General features: G+C 36.3%; 2 protein-coding genes and 1 long non-coding RNA gene across 3 annotated transcripts in view; all 3 read left to right on the top strand.

The window, feature by feature from the left end:
* LOC125674612 (zinc metalloproteinase nas-39-like) overlaps positions 1-4,278 on the top strand; it is a 40,676-nt gene extending 36,398 nt beyond the window's left edge. The window contains exons 6-7 of the mRNA XM_056157632.1: positions 3,809-3,928; positions 4,024-4,278. Of these exons, the coding sequence (XP_056013607.1) occupies positions 3,809-3,928; positions 4,024-4,223 (320 nt within the window). The 3' untranslated portion in view covers positions 4,224-4,278. The remainder of the gene's footprint in view (positions 1-3,808; positions 3,929-4,023) is intronic.
* Positions 4,279-7,495: 3,217 nt separating this feature from the next.
* On the top strand, positions 7,496-9,968 carry LOC130053503 (uncharacterized). The gene is made up of 2 exons (XM_056160827.1): positions 7,496-7,513; positions 9,276-9,968. Exons 1-2 carry the CDS (start codon positions 7,496-7,498, stop codon positions 9,966-9,968), a joined length of 711 nt encoding a protein of 236 aa, XP_056016802.1.
* Positions 9,969-12,223: 2,255 nt separating this feature from the next.
* On the top strand, positions 12,224-13,306 carry LOC130052517 (uncharacterized). The gene is made up of 3 exons (XR_008800864.1): positions 12,224-12,405; positions 12,972-13,125; positions 13,210-13,306. It is a non-coding gene; the product is annotated as an uncharacterized LOC130052517 (long non-coding RNA).
* Positions 13,307-24,042: the final 10,736 nt, after the last annotated feature.

Genomic DNA, 24,042 nt, shown 5'->3' with positions numbered 1-24,042 from the left:
ATTATGACCTATGCATCATACAATCTATGTAACTTACAGTTTAGTACAAATCGTCGTGCATGACTATCAATAGTATGAAACAACTCACCGAAAGGTAAAAGACAACGTGTTCTTATTCGGATTTCCATTATTTCCCGTATTGCTAGTATCATTAGAGTTACCTGAATTTTAAATGTTGTTTTTGACCGAAAAAATAGTTGGCTTAAAATCCAATGGCTTAAAATCACAGCGTACTGCAATTGGTAGTTGATTAACATTCTGGGCCTATACATTGCATGAAATATGTCTGATATTACCAACCTCCTGAATTCCTTACTGTGATTTGCATTTTAAGAATTTAGATATACTCACGATAACATTTTACCATGAAAAAAACCTTGCATCATAATCTGCCTTAATACTATCATCTTGATCAAACATCATGTTTTTGGAATTAAAATACAAGACTTTTGCATAATATATCTGCCACTAGCTGAACTACCCAAGTAATCAAATATATACCTGACTGCACATAGGACTACGCCCAATCATTGTTTTCGGGGTATTTTTATGCGTGTAATTTGACCACGTTTTACTCTGATATTGGGCATGGACATATTTTCTATAGGAACACCTGTTGCATCTAAATGATTTTGTGTTTGGGACTTTTCTGGTATGGTGTTTTTTACTATTTCTTTAGATGGCCATATGATTGCAAAGATAAAAGATTATCCATGTATCAAACACTCTTCAAACAGTTGACTCTGACAAATTGAATAACAAAATTAGTGCGATATTCTTTTCTTTTTTTTTTTTGTTGGCCTTAATTTCATTAATGTCATGAAAAATTTATCTTTTGGTTATGATTATAATTGTATATTGTTTAACGTCCCTCTCTAGAATTTTTTCACTCTTATGGAATTGTCACCATTACAGGGAAAGGGCTGCAAAATTTAGGTCTATGATCGGCGCTTATGGCCTTTGAGCAGAGAGGAATATTTTAATCGTACCACACCTGCTGTAGCACGAGGTCTCGGTTTATGTGGTCATCTTTGATGGACCGACTTATTTCGTCGCAAGGGGTATTGAGGACCTATTGTAAACCGGATCCCAACGGGAACTGATCGTTTGGTTGTGAACTGAACAGATATAATTCAGTTAATAATAAGCTACCTGTCCAAAACAACTGAAAAACATCATAAAATGATCACAATCAAACACTGTGTAGTAATTGACAATTTTGTTTTTGGGTTGAAAATTTTTAATAGAAAAAATAATTCCTTGATGGCAAATATTTTATGACACGTTCTCTTCCACATTCTTATTCATTGCCTGACACAATTTCAGCTTGACAATGAATATCAAAATCATCAAGCTATATTTTCTAATGGTTCGTTTTGCAATTTGCAAGTGAGGATGTTCTGTGTTTGTATCTCGTGTCCCGTAATGACTCCCCTACATCAAAGACATTTGATGTTTTCTGGTGGTATAGAAATATTCATTAAACCTAGGATCATTAATGTTTTATTCTAAACTGAATTGAAAAAAGTTTCAAAAATTTCCTCGTAAATCATGCTTTTCAGTATTACTCACATGTCATGATAAAAACTATCGTGTAAATGTTATGCATTCATATATATCCATGATGGAGACATGTTCCTTTTAGTGTACATCACTGAATTAGGCAAGAATTCCTGAGTTATTGTATCAGGATAACAAGCCTGCTTCTTGTCTTGTGGGATGAACCGGTCATCAAAGAGAAACGTATAATCTGAAATGATAATCAAGAACCACAAAACAACATGAACTCTTAAAAAACGCTAACAAGGAAACAAAAAATAAAACACTTGAATTGAACGTATGCAATGTGAAGGTAATAATAACCTAATAAACTAGCTGTTCTATCGTCACCCCGAACAAAAATGGCTGTGACACACAGCATCGGACTTTCCTGCTTCCACAGACGCTTAGTTTTCTCATTCATTCTACGAATTACCACTATCCATTTTAAGCATGATTCGGAATTCTATGGAAAGTGGTGTCCTCTAGAGTTGGCGTATTCTGGTAAACAGCAATACTATAGCATTTTAATCGCGTGAAATCGAAAATGCAAAAAAGAGACTAGTCAGGTCTAATGCAAAAACAATGGGAATTCAAACGGTGCAGCGATATCAAACGTACGCGTAACCATCTTCAGAACAGTGGGGCCATCTCGTACAGTGAAATCGGCGAATGTTTCCTATTAGCGATTTGAATGTAAACTGTTATATTTCATTTGATTAGATCATAATGATCCATTAAAAAAATCTCAATCATATCATATTTATAAAGGGCATCCTAAGAATTTGGTGCATTGCTATCTTTGGGGAACCTTTATCCTTGATGTGAACCAATCCATTTCGTAGTTATCTTTTATGACGTTTGTCGAAATTTATTCTATATACAAGATGTTACCAAGGGAATTTTCTCTAATTTACTTTTGACGTCTTTAAGCCCATCCCACCCCCTGGTACAATATTTCCCGAATGTCAACAGACTACTAGCACATTTAGCCAAGTCCGATCCGCATGATACCTACTCCTAGTCATTCCAAGTATATATCTAATGGCTCTGAATTTTTGTTACTTCGTTTCAATCACACCACGAAGTGACCTAAAACGAAAGTCTCCATTATTGAAATTAAATGTATACACCTACTGTATAAAACGTCTTTAATATAAATCATTCCTCATCATGAATTAAAGACTGGCTAGATTAAATTATCTTATATTTAGTCACCTGCTACTTCAGTAAAAGAGAGAATCGGAAATACAACAAAATGACTATATCCGGTCAGCTACTAGGCGAAATGAAACGATCGGATTGAAACAATGACCAGTGACCACAGGGATGGCCGATTTACCACAATATTAGCATTTATTAATGATTTACATGTATATGAATTATTAGATGTTTTTTCTCCCTACCATGATGTTATGAAGAAAACAAACACCAATCTCTATAAAAAAAAAAAGAAGGTTTTGATGATGATTAAGATTTGGAAAAATCATCGTTGCAATCATACCCAAACTGCTAAAGTATGATGTACAAAATTGGTACTGTTTATTATGATCGTAGACATCTAAAATTCCCATTATGAACAAATATCACCGGGCATCTGACTAACCCACTTGTATCTAATTAAGATCAGAGGTGTGAAGTTGATCCTGATTAGGCCATCACATATCATTGTCAAAGTGAAAAAAGAAGATATCTAACAGTGATCAATCTTATAACTCCTGTAAGAGGTATCTGGTCGTAAATTAAAAGATAGCATTAAACACAAAAATAGTTTCTTTATTGGCATTTCACTTACCTTAACTCTGATTTTGTCTGTCGCTGATGTTAAGGTATGTTAAGGAATGTTAAGGTAGGTCTTGTTCCATTTCTGCACGTAAACTGCATATTCATTTTAAATATGTCCTACACAGAGAGGAGAGAGGGAGCTACTAACTCTTGAAAACTATTTTGGTTGTTTACACGAGAACATTTTGTATCATAACAACATGACAAACATGCGCTTCCATATGACGTCATTGCATAACTGTTATAAATAGATCACGGATGTACCTTGATAGAAAATGGAAAAGTAGGACACTGCCCAAGGATTTAAGTATTGGTCTAACTGGCGATAATGATGATACAACTTTCATGTTATATCAGAATTAATGAAAAAATCCTTCCACTTTCAGTAAGAAATAATAATTAAATATGTAACCACGAAACCATCCAAACCATGTTTTATATTTTGCCCTGATGCTTATATCTGTGGTTTGTACAAAAAATATAGACGAATGTGCACAGGAAACTGAACCTTGTGACACCAACACTGAATGTTTCAACACTGACGGCTCCTTTCGCTGTGAATGCAAGGAGGGATTTATCGGAGACGGGTTTCAATGTGACCAAGGTATGCCTTCACTCAATTTCGATTCCATACCAGTTCATTTCATACTTACTATAGCCGAACTCTCTTTATTTATTATCTGTTTTTGGTATCTGTAGTTACAACCACTACCACACCTACCACACCTACCACACCTATCACACCTACCACACCTATCACACCTACCACACCTACCACACCTACCACCACAAAGGATCCCAAACGACTTCCGCTAATCCTGACCTCCCTCGGGACTGCTGCAGTCGCCAGTGGTGTTGGATTGTTGGTTCTTCTGTTTGGCCTCAGTACCAACGGTTAAATTATGTATTTCTGTGGCAGAAGTAGATGGAAATGTTTATGATTCTGCAAGAGTAAAAACCAAAAATGTTTTTGTTTTGTGGTGAATTACTATATGCAATTGTTTACCTTCCTCATTGACATACGACAATTTCAACAGTAATAAAAAGATGATTAGAATATATCAAAAATTGTAAATCGCTTACTAAACGCGGGTTATTAGCATATCTATAAGTGTAATTGTGTCATTCCACCAAGCATAACAGTGTACACCTGACCCACCTCTAATATATCAAGCATAACGGTGTACACCTGACCCACCTCTAATATATCAAGCATAACGGTGTACACCTGACCCACCTCTAATATATCAAGCATAACGGTGTACACCTGACCCACCTCTAATATATCAAGCATAACACTGTACACCTGACCCACCTCTAATATATCAAGCATAACGGTGTACACCTGACCCACCTCTAATATATCAAGCATAACGGTGTACACCTGAACCACCTCTAATATATCAAGCATAACAGTGTACACCTGACCCACCTCTAATATATCAAGCATAACGGTGTACACCTGACCCACCTCTAATATATCAAGCATAACACTGTACACCTGACCCACCTCTAATATATCAAGCATAACGGTGTACACCTGACCCACCTCTAATATATCAAGCATAACGGTGTACACCTGACCCACCTCTAATATATCAAGCATAACACTGTACACCTGACCCACCTCTAATATATCAAGCATAACACTGTACACCTGACCCACCTCTAATATATCAAGCATAACGGTGTACACCTGACCCACCTCTAATATATCAAGCATAACGGTGTACACCTGACCCACCTCTAATATATCAAGCATAACGGTGTACACCTGATCCACCTCTAATATATCAAGCATAACGGTGTACCCCTGACCCACCTCTAATATATCAAGCATAACAGTGTACCCCTGACCCACCTCTAATATATCAAGAGTTTTTTATAATGATAATTTTTTCGTTATCTTCACCTTTTCATTAATAGTTTTTGTCTAAAGATACGCATCTTTGCAATTTTCTACTAATTAAGATTAAGTTCATTTAAAATCATGCACTGCTAGACAATTCTATGGTGTAGCCTATGCTTTGACAAATGACGGTTCTATCATTTTATCGTTTGACCTAAAAATAATCCTTTTGATGGAAAATGGCATATCATATCATGACTGATTTATGAAAATATAGACACACACACACACACACACACACACACACACACACACACACACACACACACACACACACACATACACACACACAGAAAGAGAGAGAGAGAGAGAGAGAGAGAGAGAGAGAGAGAGAGAGAGAGAGAGTATTCCATTACCACTTGCATATGGTGTTTATATCTCTCAACTGATTCGATACGCTAGAGTTTGTTCTTTATATGGTCAGTTTCTAAATCGAGGCAAGCTACTGACAAACAAGTTGATGGTACAGGAGTTTCAACAGTCTCGTTTACAGTCAGCAATTTGCATATTTTATGGTCGATATAACGCTCTACTGAAACTGTTTTTATTTGATTTAACGCCTAATTTTACACAAAGTATTCAATGGCGTTGTACATGTACAATATACATGTAAAAAGCTTTAAATGAATAAACAATACGTCATATGCATGCAAACACACTCTACATATACTAAACTAAAAACATGTACATTAAAACTGTCTAAACAAATGTGTTTTCAATTTGGCTTTAAAAGTATGTAAAGATTTGGACTGTCTTATTTCAGCCGGTAAACTGTTCCACAGTCTCGGACCAATGGTTCCGAAACTTCTATCACTGACAGTTTTACGCCTGTTCAAAGGAACAATGTAGCAACTCTCAGAAGATAGAGCAACTTTTTATTTGATACCTGTTTCATTAAAAGTTCTGTTAAATACAATGACGCTTCGCCCACATGACACTTATACATGAAGGTCAATAATTTAAATGATATTCTAGAATCGATATGTAACCAATGTAGGTCAATGAGAACATCCCTAGAGCTGTCAAATTTATTACGATTTAATACCAGTTTCGCACCCATGTTTTGGATTCTTTGCATTTTACATATTTCAGTCTGTGCTATGCCGTTTAAAATCACATTACAATAGTCCAAATGAGAAATTACTAAAGATAAAACCAAAATCTCTGTACCTTCTTTTGTCAAATATTTGCGAATACTTTTAATCCTAAGATAATTGATCATAGCTGTTCGGCATTTCCTTTTTATATGTTCCTTCAAATTGAGAGTTTCCTCCAAATATGCACCTAAGTATCTTATCTAAAGTTCTGGATCAATTTCATCACCATTAATGTTAATAACTTTTGTGCTACACTTATCCAGTTGCCTCCTGCTGCCAAATAAAATGAATTCGGCTCTAGTTTGCCAATACAACCTATGATTGGGTCAAATGCTATTTGACGTGTTTCATACCGGTTGTTAGGCCATTCTCGGCACACTGATTTTGACTACAGATAATTCCATTTACCTGATAAAGATATAGGGCTCATGGCGGGTGTGAGCGGTTGACAAGGGATGATTACTCCTCCTAGGCACCTGATCCCACCTCTGGTGTGTCCAGGGGTCCGTGGTGCCCAACTATCTATTTTGTATTGCTTATAGGAGTTGTGAGATAGATCACTGTTCGTTATCTTCACCTTTCTTGTATCGTATTCCCACTACCTACAACAAATTTCAAATAGCTTTTTATTTCCATAACATTTAAAGGATTTCCATATCCCATATATTAAGCTATAAAGAGAATTCAACGATAAGGAAATGTGAGGACGACAATAAGACATTGTATTGTTTTGATACAGAATTTTCATTCCTACAAAAGAGTCCAAAATATTACCTTGGTTTTCATTGATATTTTATGGAGGTTAAATTTTTCATTTTGCCAACAATTATTCATGTAATTTCGGCGTACTATATACATTTATCGACTCCAACAATGGACATGAATAACTAACATCTGATTAGTAATAGAATGTGTTGTATCCCAAACCGGTCAGTGACCAACAATTAACGGATTGTTCAAGTTAGAGACATTTTGCAATCTAAATAATTACGTATGGCCAGAGTTGTCTCATCCTGTATACTGCTGGAACGCCCATTCATCTGACACTGTGTGTCATGTGTACACCTATAGGGTATTGTGGGATCGCTTCCTCCCTCACTACAGACAAGATCATGTCTACAGCTGTGGTTGCTGCAGTTTCCGGTGACAGAGGAAATACTTAGAAATGTCTACTATTGTCATCGTATGTTTCGAACATACACATGTTATGTTGATGCATATACATTATCAGACAATTAAAACAATTCAATTAATTAACTGCCACAACAAGAGTTTATAGATACCCTTTTAAACACAATTTTAGATCAGAAATAAAGCTCCACACACTGACATCAAAAGATCGAATGCGATTTGGATTTTCACGTGGCTTTTGTAGTTAAGGTAACAGTTCTTGTCCCTAGTGTCAAAGTTGAAGGACAAACATTTCCCCTGAAGTTTGCACCTCCTGCCAAAACAAAAGGAGACATTCGTGGAAAAGCTGATATACGAAGCGTTGACGACATTTCCGGATAAGGCGTAAAGTGTCTCGAGATGGCAACAATTAGTCAAACGCCAAAGAACAATAAGCAGGATTAGGTAAACTTCCGCCATCTTCATTGCAAATTTCAATAAAAATTGCCCTTACTCTTTTTCGCTGACTCTGATCATGGCTGTTTGGTCATGTGATGTATTCAGTTACCGATAGTGAAACCAAGTATCGTATATATGTTATTGAATAAAGTATCTCCATTAATATGTAAAACATTCATAAATCAGTTGATTAACCTGTTTATCTATTGAAGATCCAGATTACTTTTGGACGGTGTGCGTTTGAAATTAACACATCCATTTACAAATCCACAACATTATTTTAGTAAAGAATGCGATGTTACTGTGAAAAGCTAAATATGAAAGCCAAATATTCAAACAGTAATCCGAGCCATCTTATCCCCCATTGATCTGAGGCATGAAATGGAAAGGCACGCATACCAGGGGATGATGTGTCCAGGAAATCAATCACTGCCCCATAGACGTTTATTGAATACTTGCAATTCTCATCAATCGGGAGTCTATTTACACGGTTTAACACTGGTCTAGAAAACCTTGGATTCCATTTCTAGAACATATATGAAAGGCGCAGATAACGGACAGTGATCAATCTCATAGTCCTTATAAGCAATACGAAAAATAGAGAGTTGGGCAAACACGGACCTCTGGATATACCAAAGGTGGGATCAGGTGCCCTGGAGGAGGAAGCATCCCCTGTCAACCGGTCACACCCTCCGTGAGCCCTATATCTTGATCAGGTAAATCACATAGTGATCCCTGTTGAATTTGAAGTTTACGGTCCAGATGAACTTTACGGTCCAGATCAAATACAAGAATGACTCTTAATTTTGAGGTTAAAAGTCAAAGCTACCAATATTTCATATCAATATGATACATCATCTGATCATTAAAACTCTAGCAATGTGACTTGTAATGAAATCGTGCACAGATTCAACTTAAGATATTACACATACCTATTGTTCACGTATTGGTTTCCTTTTATAAGGACAAGATCTTGTTTTATTCATTCTCTGACAAATTGCGCATACTGTTTATAGTTAGCTGTTCAGCTATGTCGCTGATGATCACTTGTACTTATATCTTAATACACAAAACAAAATCCCTGGTCAAAATATGTTGTATCGACCGTATTTATATCAAATATATAGGTATAATTGCAACCGTCGGTACCAATATATGAATTTATCAATAACGTTCGGGGTATTTTGTCACACACACACACACACACACACACACACACACACACACACACACACACACACACACACACACACACACACACACACACACTCTCTCTCTCTCTCTCTCTCTCTCTCTCTCTCTCTCTCTCTCTCCTCTCATTCTGAATTCTTTATCGAAAATCGACTACCCTTTCGTTACTTTTGCAATGTTAACAGGTATCGACCATTCCCAAATCCAAAGTATTAAACAATGAAGAACACCTAAGGGTGGACTCCCCTGGACACGTCGTACGCGACAAACGGATAGTCAAATACGGTTTTACAGGTTGTTACACCATCACAGAAGACGGGAACCTTCTGTTTATAGACGGTGATGATGAAGTCCGTAAGTTAACATCAGTCGACACCACACTCTTCACACCAGACAGGAGAGCACTCTGTATCCACTCCTCCCGTATTAATGGCGATATACTGGTGGGGAGTTATGAGAAAGTGACGAAGTACGACAGGACAGGACGGAATCCTCGGGTCATTAAGAAGGACGACAAGGGACAAAGTCTGTATGGAGTACCAGCATACATCACGGAGAACAAGATCGGATACATCTGGACTTCTGAATGGAGAACGAAAGCAGTATTAGTGGTGGTGGATAAATCAGGACGCCGTCGGTTTAACTACAAAGGTCGTCAGTATGACCACTCAGGTCATCAACCTGTCTTTTATCCAACAGGAATCTGCACTGATGTCCACGGACACGTATTGGTGTGTGGTTATAACAATAGCAGTATCCATTTCCCGGATCAGGACGGCCAGTTCCTTTCTCTACTGCTTACACAAGAACAACATGGAATGCGTGTGTGGACGACCAACACAATCTCTATCTGTGAAAGACGTACAGTAACATTATAAATATCTACAACTACCTGCAGGATACGGAAGTCAAATAAGAGAACAGCTTACCAAGGTAAAATACTAGCAAAGGTGATAAAGCGGCACCGATTTACAACGTACAGAACAAGGAAAATACTATATTTTTGATTGAATGTGTATGAATTAATCTGTTTATTGTGATGTGACAGAGACAGTAAGTAACATAGTACATTAATGTATTCAATGTATAAAGAAAGCATAATGAAAATTTTTTAATGATTTAAATGAACCAAAATATTGTTAAATGATGATATAATGAAGACGTTCAAATTCCCATGACTGACATATGATTAGAAACTGACCTTTTTGCACTTGCCGCCTTTGGTAATATGAAGAAAATTCTAATTTATTAAACATATGTCATATGGGTCAACATATTAAGCAATAAACCTATATTTAGAATTCAAAAAATAATGGGTAGATGTCCAAAACTGGCAATATGCGTTTCATTTTGAAATCAGTTGATGATATGAAAAGTAAATACATTCAAATATTTATGGAAGTAAGTTTGTAGAGTCATCATACATCATTCAAAAACAATAAATAACATGTATCAACACTACACACTAAAATCTGAAATAATCCAAAAACAGAAAAAATCCAACAGTCTTCGTTCATAAATGAAAGGTGAAAATAGCAAACAGTGATCAATCTCATTCCTCTTATAAGCAATACAAAATATAGAGTTGGACAAACACGAACCCATGGTATATACCAGAGGTGGGATCAGGTACATCGGAGGAGTAAGCATCCCTTGTCGACCGGCCACATATAGTGATCAGGTAAACGGGGGTATCCGTAGTCAAAATCAGAGTGCCAAGAATTGCCTAACAATCGGTATGAAACACGTCAGACAGCATTTGACCCCAAAAGAGGTTGCATTGGCAAACTAGATCGTTTTAACGACCATAGGATTTGCAAAACGCTGACTTTAAACGACACTGTTGATATCACCTTAACATCAATATCAATAGTATATGAATAAGAAATCTACAAGCTATTTGAGATAGATTTTGGATAGATTCTTACATCACCTACTAGGAAGTCAATCCTTATCACCGACATTATTCGTATGACAGTCATGTGAGACTTTTCGTTCTCGCATTCTCACCAATGCGAGATCAATATCACCCATGTGGGAATGTCATTAGATATTTTTCTGTCTTACACTGCTACGATGCCATGTACGTTCAATGAGTTACGTTGTACAGTGAAATAAGATATTGTGTATTGTTTTCTTCTTTAATATGATACAACTTTCTTTTGGACAACCATGTAGTTTTGCATTTTACACGTCAAGTGTAACCCATTTTTAAGATATCCTCGTCCTGATTGTTTAATTAGTTTTGCAATTGAATTCAATTGAGGATTTTGATAATTTTGAATTTTCTCAAAGCTTCTGAATAAATACACTAAACTGTGGATAAAGCGTGAGAGAAATAATTCTTTCCTATTTACTCATGCAAGGTGAAGATAACGAACAGTGATCAATCTCATATTTCCTACAAGCAATACAAAATAGATAGTTGGGCAAACACGGACCCCTGGACACACCAGAGGTGGGATCAGGTGCCTAGGAGGAGTAAACATCCCCTGTTGACCGGTCACACCCGCCGTGAGCCCCATATCCTGATCAGGTAAACGGAGTTATCCGCAGTCAAATCAGTGTGCCAAGAACGGCTTAACAATCGGTATGAAACACGTCAGACAGCATTTGACCCAATGCGAGGTTGTATTGACGAACTAGATCGTTATAACGACCATAGAATTTGCGAAATGCTGACTTCAATCGAGACTGTTGAAATCCCTGTACCATCAACTTGTTTGTCAGTAGCTTACCTCGATTTAAAAACTGACTATACCCAGAACAAGCTCTTGCATATCGAATCAGATGAGATATATAAACACCATATGCAGGTGATAATGGAATATTGCTACATAAATGTGGGAAGTTGACGATGGAGAAGCTGAAATCATCCTGTTTGTCATACAATTGAGTTGTTAGTTTGCCGTTAATGTCTACTTTCAATAAAATATCTAAGTATGAAGCTGAAGTGGACGACTCTGTGGTGTCCTTTATTTCGAGCTCACAGGGATATATCAAATCGACATATGAATGAAAACTATCATTGTTAATAGACAAAACGTCATCGATATATCTAAAAGTCGAATTGAAGGTCACAGCGAGATATTTTGTCTTCTCACGTAGAAGTTTTTGAATAAATTCTGCTTCATATGAATATAAAAACAGGTCAGCTAACAAAGGAGCACAATTCGTGCCCATGGGAATTCCAACAGACTGTTGGAAGACCTGATCACCAAAGACCACGAAGATATTGTCAATGAGGAACTCTAGCATATTTTTTATTTCAACTTCAGAGTACTTGTGCGTGGAATCAGAGTGATGTTTAACAAAGTAAGTTTTTGAATGACTGATCACTAGATATGAATATTTCCGTTTTCCGTTTTTGTTGAAGAAGCAACTGTCTATGATGTCAAAAAGTCTAGTCATGCATCAGCAAATAGGGAGTTATAATGAGTTCTCTTTTTTGCTAGTGAATTAAAGTAAACATTACATAATTGTTGAAAATGTCCATCTAATACGTTTTATGGGGGTTCAGAAAGTTTGCAGACTACTGTATCTGCAACAGTTTGCCAAAATAATGATGGGTATAATTATATAATAGAGGTATATGTTCTTGATTGAAAAAAAGTTCTTTCGGTGTTTAGTTTTTGTTTTCATTAGTTTTATGTCTTGTTGATGTTTAATACTTTTTAACAGGTTTTTTTCCGAACATTTTAATGCATGTGCAGTTTAACATTTCAGGAGATCTTAATTCATTTTACATTTGATTTCTTCTTTTGTTGACAAAAATCAAACGTTTTACTTTTTCAAAAAAAACTGATAATTTTCACTTCGATGAGCATCAGTTGATCTTTATTTAGAAAGGCAAGTTTACTGATTCATTTGTTATTTTTCAGTTGAATAAGAGATTGGCAATTACTCTAGGACAGTTTACCGTTAAATAGCCCGAATCCTCCAAAGCAGACAAAAGCGGAAGCACAAAATGGAGACGCTTAGAGCTGAAGTTAGAACGGTGGTCTGCAATACATGCATCACAGTCTATTCTTGAAGGTAATTACATAAATACTGCTTATAACGAGCAATTCATTTTTTGTGATTTTGTGCATACTTAATGTTTTATTCTTGTGTGTTTAGGTTGCAGCTGACACATACTGCAGCAAAATTGGTTTTAAAGATGAAATTGATCTGGAAGACATTTCTTTAAATCAACCAGATTCCCTTCCAAGTGATTGCAATTCCTACGCGGTATTTGACCTAGAAACGACTGGATTAGGTTTGTGAAGAATTTGTTATGTTATGATCAAGTTACATATGTCTTTATTTGGCTAGTTTCATTCTAGAGAGGCATGTTTCGGTTGACTTAGAAGTGAAAATATAATTTTATTTCAGCCAGAACATCTGATATTGTTCAAATTGCTGCAGTGTGTGGAGAGAGAGAGAGAGAGAGAGAGAGAGAGAGAGAGAGAGAGAGAGAGAGAGAGAGACAGAGAGAGATACAGAGAGAGAGAGAGAGAGAGAGAGAGAGAGAGCGAGAGAGAGAGAGAGTTCAACATAGACTCGACACCACAGTCCCCCATTAGTCTTGATACATCCACAGTAACCGGAATTACTTTTGTTGGTGGAGGGATGAAACACAATGACAGGGTTGTTGAGCATCAGAAGCCATCTAAAGGACTCGAGCAGTTTATAGAATTTGTTGTGTCTGTTGGCGGTAAACCTATTTTGGTTGGGTACAACATTCAAAACTTTGATTTACCAATTTTGATTAATTAGCTTGTCAGATACAAATTATTTGATAGTTTTGCCAGTGCTGTTATTGATTTTATTGATACCCTGAAAGTGTCCAAGAGATATTTTGGTAAAAATGATGTAAATTTCAAACAAAATACTCTTGTAACTACTTGGGAACATGATGCTATTGCTGCTGTGAAGGTACTGAAAAAACTTTTTGAAATTAAGTTGTTGACATTATGCAATTTTTCAGAAAAATATGATATGTTCTGATTGAATTATTACTCCTTCAAGAAGTCTTTGGAATCTTTTATTAAGGCAAATGTCATATCTACTATGATTTCAAAATGTTTTTCTAAATTAGAGATTATACACAAGAGGGATTCTCATAATGGGTTGAGAAATGTTTGCAGTTAACCATTATCTGGTTCAAAGCAGCCTAGAATATCTAAGTCAACAAATGTAATCAACAAATTTGTTAAATATTTGAATAACTGTTAATGATGACTATTATCATTGTATGTATTTCACTGTGTATTTTTGATATGCCATAAATGTAAATGTTTACAATTACTTATAGAGATAATACTCAATTTGTTTATGTATATAATCTAGATACATGTATTTAATATATGAGCACAAATAGGACACTATTTAAACAATATTTGGTTGTTCATTTGACTATATGACAATTTTTGCTGATTCAGCAACATTTTGGTATTAACTGATTCTGGCTGTGTTATAAGTCTCTAAATGAATATATAACCTTTTCTTTTTTTTTTGGACATATAATCAGGCAATTGATTTTCTCATGCAAGGTGAAGATAACGAACAGTGATCAATCTCATAACTCCTACAAGCAATACAAAATAGATAGTTGGGCAAAGATGGACCCCTGGACACACCAGAGGTGGGATCAGGTGCCTAGGAGGAGTAAGCATCCCTTGTTGACCGGCCACACCCGCCGTGAGCCCCATATCCTGATCAGGTAAACGGATTTATCCGCAGTCAAAATCAGTGTGCCAAGAACGGCTTAACAATCGGTATGAAACACGTCAGACAGCATTTGACCCAATGCGAGGTTGTATTGACGAACTAGATCGTTATAACGACCATAGAATTTGCGAAATGCTGACTTCAATCGAGACTGTTGAAATCCCTGTACCATCAACTTGTTTGTCAGTAGCTTACCTCGATTCAAAAACTGACTATACCCAGAACAAGCCCGGCGACGATTTGGGACAATATTACACTATCATTAGGGGCGACGATTTTGGATGTACTATAGTGCACCCCAAATTGTCGCCCGTCCTAAATCGTCGCCCGCTAATATTTTATTGATTTTTTAGGATAGATTACACAGAAGTTATTTTATTGTACCCCCTCTTAAATGGGAGTAAATAGGTTTCAATTCGTCTGTTTGTTTGTCTGTCCGCACCCATATCTCTGGTGCTTGTCGACGTATTGGGCTACAATTTTGTATTTAGATTAGAAGTGACCTACTGACATACATCCCATAAAATGAGAATTCTGGAATGAGAGCTTAAAACACCACGAGCTGTGCACAATTTTCAGCAACTCTGCAATATATCTGTTGTTTTGCGAACCGATATGTGGGTTACATGTGTTCCTGGCATGTGCTTCCCGTAACATGAAATATCTTGATCGCGAACTATTTTCGACTGTCACTCTGGTGTTTGACTGGACATACGCTTGTCAAATGATTGTTATTTTTATTTGGTAAAACAAACCTTCATCAATATGTACAAAGATTATTTTGTTACTATATTGTGAATTTGAAATCGTTCTAAATCTGCATACATGATACACGCTTTCAAATGGAGCCATTTCTATAAATGATCACGATGTACGTAAACAGTGGAAAAGTTCAGGGGCATCTACATGTATTATAACCAGCATTACATTTCGTTTTATTTATATTTCAAATTGATTGATGTCTTTGAAAAGTGCAAAGAACAACTGTTGGCCTTTATATTAATGGTAGAGTATCTAGAGGATTGCGGGGATATGATGTAGTTCGCTGATGACTGTTGATATGTTATTATATTATAGCATGTTTACTTTGATTATACGCTTGCTCCCAGCACTGTTCACTTAGAGAATTTTTATATCGTATCGCTTTATCATTATACGATCATCTTTTAACGTACATCACCTGAATTTTTGTTCATTAGTAGAGCAACCTGATATTTGTTTTTCAAAATAACGTGTTACTTGATCATACGGGAAATTACGATGTAGAAAATGCATGTTAGAATGCTTGCAGGCAACAGACGGGTAATATTATTTCGGTGTTTAGCAGTAACACTAGCAATTACACTTCTGAATTCGAGGTGAAGTCCCAAATCAAAGTTACAGTACATATCGCTATATACAATTGCGTACTTAATAAGCAAAAGTCAAGGAGTGAATAGGGCAATATTATTGTAAATTACAGCCCCAGTTATGTCCCCAGTGTCACCAAATGCTAAAGTTTCTTATAAAACTATCAGAACATTAAGAAGTATTCAGATGCATGTGAGAGGTTAATGTTAATTTGGCACGCGTACACGTGAGTTTTTATGTGCTAGGGGAAGATAACGAACAGTGATCAATCTCATAACTCTTATAAGCAATACAAATTAGAGAATTGGGCAAACATGGATCCGTGATACACCAGAGGTGGAAACAGATGCATAGGAAGAGTAAGCATCCTCTGTCGACCGTATGTGAGTGTTTGTGTGTGCTTGTTTCAAAATACAATTATCTTGACTTTCATAAGCTAATTTATGACTCGCGTAGATTTACTTAAATGTAGGCAAGTAATGTACGAGTATATCAATGCTATATTCTAAAAAGAATGTGTACAATAGCGATTGTGTCGATTATACTATGAAAAGATCTTGCAAGCAGTAAAACGTGTTTCCGATCGTTTTTATTGTGTTGAGAAAACGTCTTCAAATCAAACCACATCTAATTATTAATTAGGTAACATAAAATTTCCTTCATTTGAAATTCATGTTACATTTGCCAACTCAAAAGTATCTTTTGAAATTGCACAGTGTAGTTTTCTAGAAAAGAGTAGAATTGTGAATGCACTGGGACTGTAAAGAAGCCGTGTCATGACGTTTTCATCATTAAATAGCCGTTAGATTACTGCAATGTTTTTTATATCGTGTAGCCAAACAACAAACACCAAATAGAAAAAGCAATCACACACACCCCTCTCTGAAATATTGCTATGGAAGATAATAAAAAATAGCGATTAATCTCATAACTTCTATACGTAATACAAAATAGATAGTTGAGCAAACACGGACCCCTGGATTTAAGAGAGATGGAATCGGGTACCTATGAGGAGTAAGCATCTCTTATTGACCGGTCACGCCCATCGATTACGCCCACCGGCCATACCAGCTGTAAACCCTATGTCTTGATCAAGTAATCGGGGTAATCTTTAGTCAAATCAGTGTGTCAATAACGGTCTAGTAGTCGGTATGAAACACGTCAGACAGCATTTGACTCAATGGTATGTTTTATTGGTAGCATAGATCCTTGTAACGACCATAGAATTTGCGAAATGCTGACTTTAAACGAGACTGTTAAAGCCCCTGTAACATCAAACTATTTTTCATAAATAAACACCAGATGCATGTGATCATTGAATATTGCTAATTAAGTATTGGAAGTTGACAATGGAGACGCTGAAATTAATACATTTCCCTGGGTCAGAATAAACCCTTTGGCCAGAAGTTATCAATCACAAAGAATGCAAATATTTCACAATTTATTCACATTTATTTACAGAAAAATACACCATTGAATGAATTAACAAACACACAGTACACCTCACCAAAGTTCACATACACGGTGTCCAATGCTGGTTTATCGTCGAGCTGAATTTATACACGAAAATATAAACTGTCACAAATTGGTTATTAAGTCCAATTCAAAACCCACATATCAAAGTCAAAATGATTTTCCGTGCAATGCTTAACGAATGCTTAACGAGTACTTCTAACAACACAATTTACAGTGAAAAAAGTAAAAATATCAAAGAGCGATTAATATCATACCTAATATAAAGAATACAAAATTGATAAACACAGACATTCTACTATACTAACATTAACTTTCCACAGCCTTCTATTCTAGAACGTACAGTGTTAGGACAAAACGTGTGTTACTTCCTCTCTATACTGAATTCAGACAAACTTCGTTTTATAGTTAGAATGTCTGGACTCTTATCGAGGTCAAATATGTCAATCAAATCAAAGGTGAAAATAACAAACAGTGATCAATCTTATAACTCTTATAAAGGTGAAGATAATGAACAGTGATCAATCTTATATCTCATTTAAAGGTGTAAATAACGAACAGTGATCAATCTTATAACTCCTATAAAGGTGAAGATAATGAACAGTGATCAATCGTATAGCTCATATAAAGGTGTAAATAACGAACAGTGATCAATCTTATAACTCCTATAAGGAATACAAAATAAAGAGTTGGACAAACAGGGACACCTGGACATACATATACCAGAGGTGGGGTCAGGTGCCTAGGAGGAGTAAGCATTCTCTGTCGACTGGTCACACTCCGTCGTAAGTCCTGCCTTGATCAGATAAGCGGAGTAATCCGTAGTCAAAATCAGTGTGCCAAGAACGACTTAAAATCGGTATGAAATACGTCAGACAGCATTTGACAAAATGACAGGTTGTACTGACGACTTAGAGCATTAAAAAAAACACAAGTTGGTGATGGAGAAGCTGAAATCATATCTTTTGTCACAATTTGAGTTGTTGGTTTGCCGTTGATATTCATTTTCAATAAAGCATCTAAGTTGGAAGCAAATGTTGAGGACTTTGCTTTGTCTTTCATTTCGAGTTCACGAGGATATGTTGAATAAACATATAAAGGAAAATTATTCTTGTTAATAGATAAAACGTCGTCGATATATCTAAGTGTCGAGCTGAAGGCCACAGCAAGAACTTTTTCTTCTCACTTGGAAGCTTTTCGATAACTCTGCTTCATAAGAATATAAAAAACAGACCAGTTGACAAAGCAGCACAATCCGTGCCAATGGGACTTCCAGCAGGTTGTTGGAAGAGCTGATCACTAAAAAGTACGAAAATATTTTCAATGAGGAACTCCAGCGTATTTTTTTCCCTTTCAACTTGCAGAATACTTGTAGGTGAAATCAAAGTGGTGTGTAACAAACTAATTTTTGGATAACTGATGTTTCCTTTTTCCATTTTTGTTGATCTTTAATTCATGGTGAGGAATGGTCGTGTAAAGTTTTGATGTTGATTATAGAAAAATGTTGTGATACCGGTATATTACACAATATACATGTACGCATAGTGTGTTACAATCCAGGAGCAATTGCAGATAAGTATCTACAAAATTGGTATTCCAATGTGAAACTGGTACTCTTTTCAAGTAGCATCCAATCTTAAACGATAGTCACCATTTGCTTTTGCACTCCGCACATCATTGCCTATTTTGAAGGGAATGAGCCAATATCTACAATCAATTTGCCAATATCTACATTTGTGTGCACGTTTGGATTTACGTTTTGGAACAAAACAGTGCTGATTTCACAATTCCCCGGATATCAACCAGCTTCCACACATATATGATGGGATTCAACGTTGAATTTATGCAACACAAACAAAACAATATACCCTTAAATCTAATGGACAATGTATCATGCCATGGCTGTGTTACAAGAAATGGTCCTGTAAAAATCAGGAGGAGGGTGATCAAGAGACCCACCAGGTACAATGTACTCATAACCTTTTTACGTCTAAGTGTATCGATCTTAGACTGTTCACCGCGCGACTTCATTGGTTTGACTTTGACCTGAGCTGTCAGAGATGACGAAGTACATGTGTTTTTAGAGGCATGTGGCTCTGTCATGTGAATGTCGATTGTTTTAATTACTTGTAAAGCATTGGATTGCTTATTGGGGGACTGTATGCCTTCAACATATATACAATAGTTCTTGCGTACAGAAGCACTGTGGAAAATAGGAGAGCCAGTATTAAAGACCTCATATATATTGAGAATGCCTTATAGTGACCATTATAGGCATATGATATTATGTCACCAGTAGGTGAATCCGGGGGCGGTGAAATGAAGAGGCAGTTGCTTATCAATATGACGATCCAACCACTAACATACACAATGTACTTTCGGTTTTCATGAAAAACGAAATTGTTCCATTTTTCTTTACAAATTACCAAACACCTTTGTAAGCTAATCAAAAAGGTATGATAGAGCGACAGAGAGACTCCTAATGTCATTAACATACTGTTCAATACCGCAAAAACTTTGCTTGTCCTAACAGCTGGAAGCAATTGGCGTAGGATAGCAAATACGAATGCCAGCCCTACCACAAAATCACTCACACACAGCATAAGAACTAAGAAGTGGTACAGGTTAAGCCTAATCTTATTTTCCCTCACAATAAGAACTAATATACAATTGTTGAACACAAGAGCCAGAACTCCAACAAACATAGATAAGGTAATGAGAGGTATTGAATAATTGTTTTGTTGTTCAACATGAGGGTAACAGTTTAAGGACGTATTCAGTTGACAGCCTTGGATTTTTATTTCAGTAACATTTGCCATTTTGTTGTAAAATCAGGGCTTTTTAACTCAATACTCCACTGACCACCACGATCCGTTGAAATTCTAAACCCTTTGTCTCAATCTAAAAGGAAAATGTTATGAAGTTTGATGTACGTAAATAAAATTTTATGTACATCATAATATGCGAATACTGGAAACTCTTTTATCACAAACATGAATGAAAGGTGACGATATCGAGCATTGATCAATATCATAACTCCTATAAGCAATACAAAATAGAGAGTTTGGCAAATATGGACCCTTGGATATACTAGAGGTGGGATCACCGGCCTAGGAGGAGTAAGCATCCCCTGGCGGCAGGTCACAACCGCCGTGTTCCCTTTATCTTGATCAAGTAAACGGAGTTATCCGCAGTCAAAACATAGTTAGACATCCCTAAATACACCAGCGCGAATTAAATCCTTGAAATGCGAAAACTTTTCTTGATACAGGGTTATTTGAGCTTGACACCCTTACCAAAACTTAATGTTTGCTGCAACTTTGCGACAAGTTTATGGCAAATAAATTTGTTGGCCATAACTATTCACGAAAACATTGCAGAAGTTTGCCAGTAGAGGTAAAACATTGTAGCAAAGTACTGGTAAACATTTGGGACTTTTGAAAATGATTTACCACTAGTGGCAAATACATGTAGTTGCGGCAATTTTCTGGCAAACAAAACAGATTAAATCCGCTTATCAAAACATAAAATGCGTCATGTCCTGTTAAATGACGTCTCATCGCATTTATTGACATGTGGATTGCGATCTGTGCATTGCTTGTATTTTACTGTGTCGGATTGAATTAGTGACAATGTTCATGCTCGGGTAAGTTATAACGCAGTTTGATAAAACTTTAATGAAATAAAAAACCGCAAATAATTCTGCATTTTCTGTTGCATTGCGTATTTTGTGTAATGTCTGTCTGAGCGACTCCGAAGTCTGATCTTGCGCTATGAAGTAAACAATAGGCCTACATAATATATATAGGGACAACTGCACTTTATCCCATATATTTAGCCTACGCATGTCTTCTGAACACCTATTAAAATTTGTTGCATACTCCATCTTGCGTTTTTGATAAATTACAAACTCCACTTATGTAAATAACCAAGATGGCGGCTTTCGCTTCGCCGTTACGTTGCGAAGTGAATCTTTGCGCGGCGCAAGCGATTTTTATGTATCAGTACTTGTTTACCTTTTTATGAATTAAAAGTTTGTACAGTGTAGTTTTATCATTTTGCTTTCAACGAAGGAAGCTAATAAACTTTAACCAATGTTAACACAATGTAACCCATCTTGATGCAAAATATCACAGGCAGATCTAGGAATGTGTTGAAGGGGGAGGGGTGTTCTACCATTGATTTTGGTTTTCAAAGGGGGTCTACCCTCAACATGCGTTATTGATTCCCTTTTAAGCAAACTTTTCTGACAAGGAGGGAGGGGGGTCCGACCTGACCCCTGAACCCTCCCTCTAGATTCACCACTGAATATTCGCGAATTTTAAAAGTTAGGTTATATCGCATTAAACAGATCAAAATTGGCTTCATTTTGTTCAATAAACTGAATTCTACAACCCGAATGCATGTTAAATGAAAAATTCAAAATGAATACATTAATAATAAATTGGACAGTGCTTTATAATAAACAATACACATTTACGCCACATGATATAAATGAACATTTAATAGTTTGAATGTATATTTTTAGTTGTGAACAAGGTATACAGAGAAGGAAGTTAAACAATATGCAATCAATCAATAGTTTCAAAGGTATACAGAGTGTTATTTATACTTGTTAATCGATTAGTTTCAACATTCATCATACATGTATTTAGTTTTATGGGGAACGTGAGGGTGGGGAGTCTTGGTGAAAACTGTAAATTTTGTTTTTTTTTGGTCAGACATTGCACTTTTAATCTTCCCCCTTTAAAGTCGTTAGTTAGTTGGATAGATTATATTAGTTTTATATTTATTTTTCATTGCATAGAGGGGGTATGTACATATGATCTTTATATACACGCTATCCACACTTCAGGTGCCAGTGGTTTCTAAAAAATTTGGAAGTCACAAATCAATATAGATCTTACAGTTACAAATACTACACTTACAGACATATTCCACATCTGCTTCGTACTAAGATATTTTATTGAGCAAGGAACTTTACGGCAAACTAATTCAACTTCATGACAAATGGGATTATTTCAGCTCCTCATGTCTAAAAAGCAATATTCCATTATCACCTGCATATTGTGTTTATGTCATCTATTTCCATACACAAGAACTTGCTCTCTCCGTATGGCCAGGTTTAAATTGAGGTAGACTTAAGAAACAAAATTATGTTAGAGGGGTTTCAATAGTCTTGTTTAAAGTCAGCATTTTTAAATTTCTATAGCCGTTATAACAACCTAGTTTGCCCATAAAACCTATCATTGGGTCAAATGATTTTTGACGTGTTTCATGCCGATTGTTAGACCGTTCCTTACACACAGCTTTTGACTACGGATTACTCTGTTTACCTGATTAAAATATAGGGCTCACGGTGGGTGTGACCGGTCGACAGGGGATGCTTACTCTTCCTAGGCATCTGATCCCACCTCTGGTGTGTCCAGTGGTGTGTGTTTGCCCAACTCTCCCTTTTGTATTGTTTATAGGAGTTATGAGATTGATCACTGATCGTTATTTTTACAGTTCATGTATCTGTTTAGATTTCTTTTCGAAAGCTACATCATTCAATGCCTACTCCTCCTAGGCACCGGATCCCACCTCTAGTATATCCAGGGGTCCGTGTTTGCCCAACTCTCTGTTTTGCATTGCTTAGAGGAATTATGAGATTGATCACTTTTCGTTATCTTCACCTTTCATCTAAATGTCGAATTGAAGGTCACAGCAAGAGATTGCTTCTTCTCAGATAGGAGTTTCTGAATAAATTCTGCTGATAGAGGATAGAAATGGGAGCGAGAAAGAAATAAGAGAGAGAGAGAGAGAGAGAGAGAGAGAGAGAGAGAGAGAGAGAGAGAGAGAGAGAGGCTGGTAAAACTTGTAAAGCGAAGGCTATTTTCAGAGACATATATATGTATGTTCAGAGATAAGCAACTTCTACGGCGGGAAAGTTCTAGTCATTCTAATCACCGTTTAAAATATGTGACGGTCCCACCCAAGGGTGGATCCAGACGGGGGCTGGTGGTTCCAAGGGGTCGAACACCCCCCCCCATATTTTTTGCGGACCAAACAGTTTAAGAGTTTTTCAATTTTAACGATCCTTTGAGTCAAAATGATATGAAAGGTGAATACTTACATGTCACATTGCATCATTCAGATTTATGAACACCAGTATATCTTTTGATTCTTGGATAAATATGACGACACATTAATCTATAATATTTACGATATTTTCACTTAAGAATTCTTAAAAAGCATATATGTAGCATAAACGTTTTGTTTAAGAAGTAGACAATTTGAAAGTGAAAATGAAATGCCAGGAGATGCCCAGAATGCAGAATTTTTCATCATAAATTTACCTCAGACCACCGGCCTCTTGGGAGTAACATTAAAATCAGTTGTTGTTTTTTATTTCAATACGAAATCAGATCTAAGTAT

The sequence above is a fragment of the Ostrea edulis genome, chromosome 3 (assembly GCF_947568905.1).
Source record: "Ostrea edulis chromosome 3, xbOstEdul1.1, whole genome shotgun sequence".
In the NCBI taxonomy this organism is placed as follows: Eukaryota; Metazoa; Mollusca; class Bivalvia; order Ostreida; family Ostreidae; genus Ostrea; species Ostrea edulis.
Note: the sequence above shows the minus strand (reverse complement) of the source record. Positions and strands in the feature narration are given on the sequence as shown.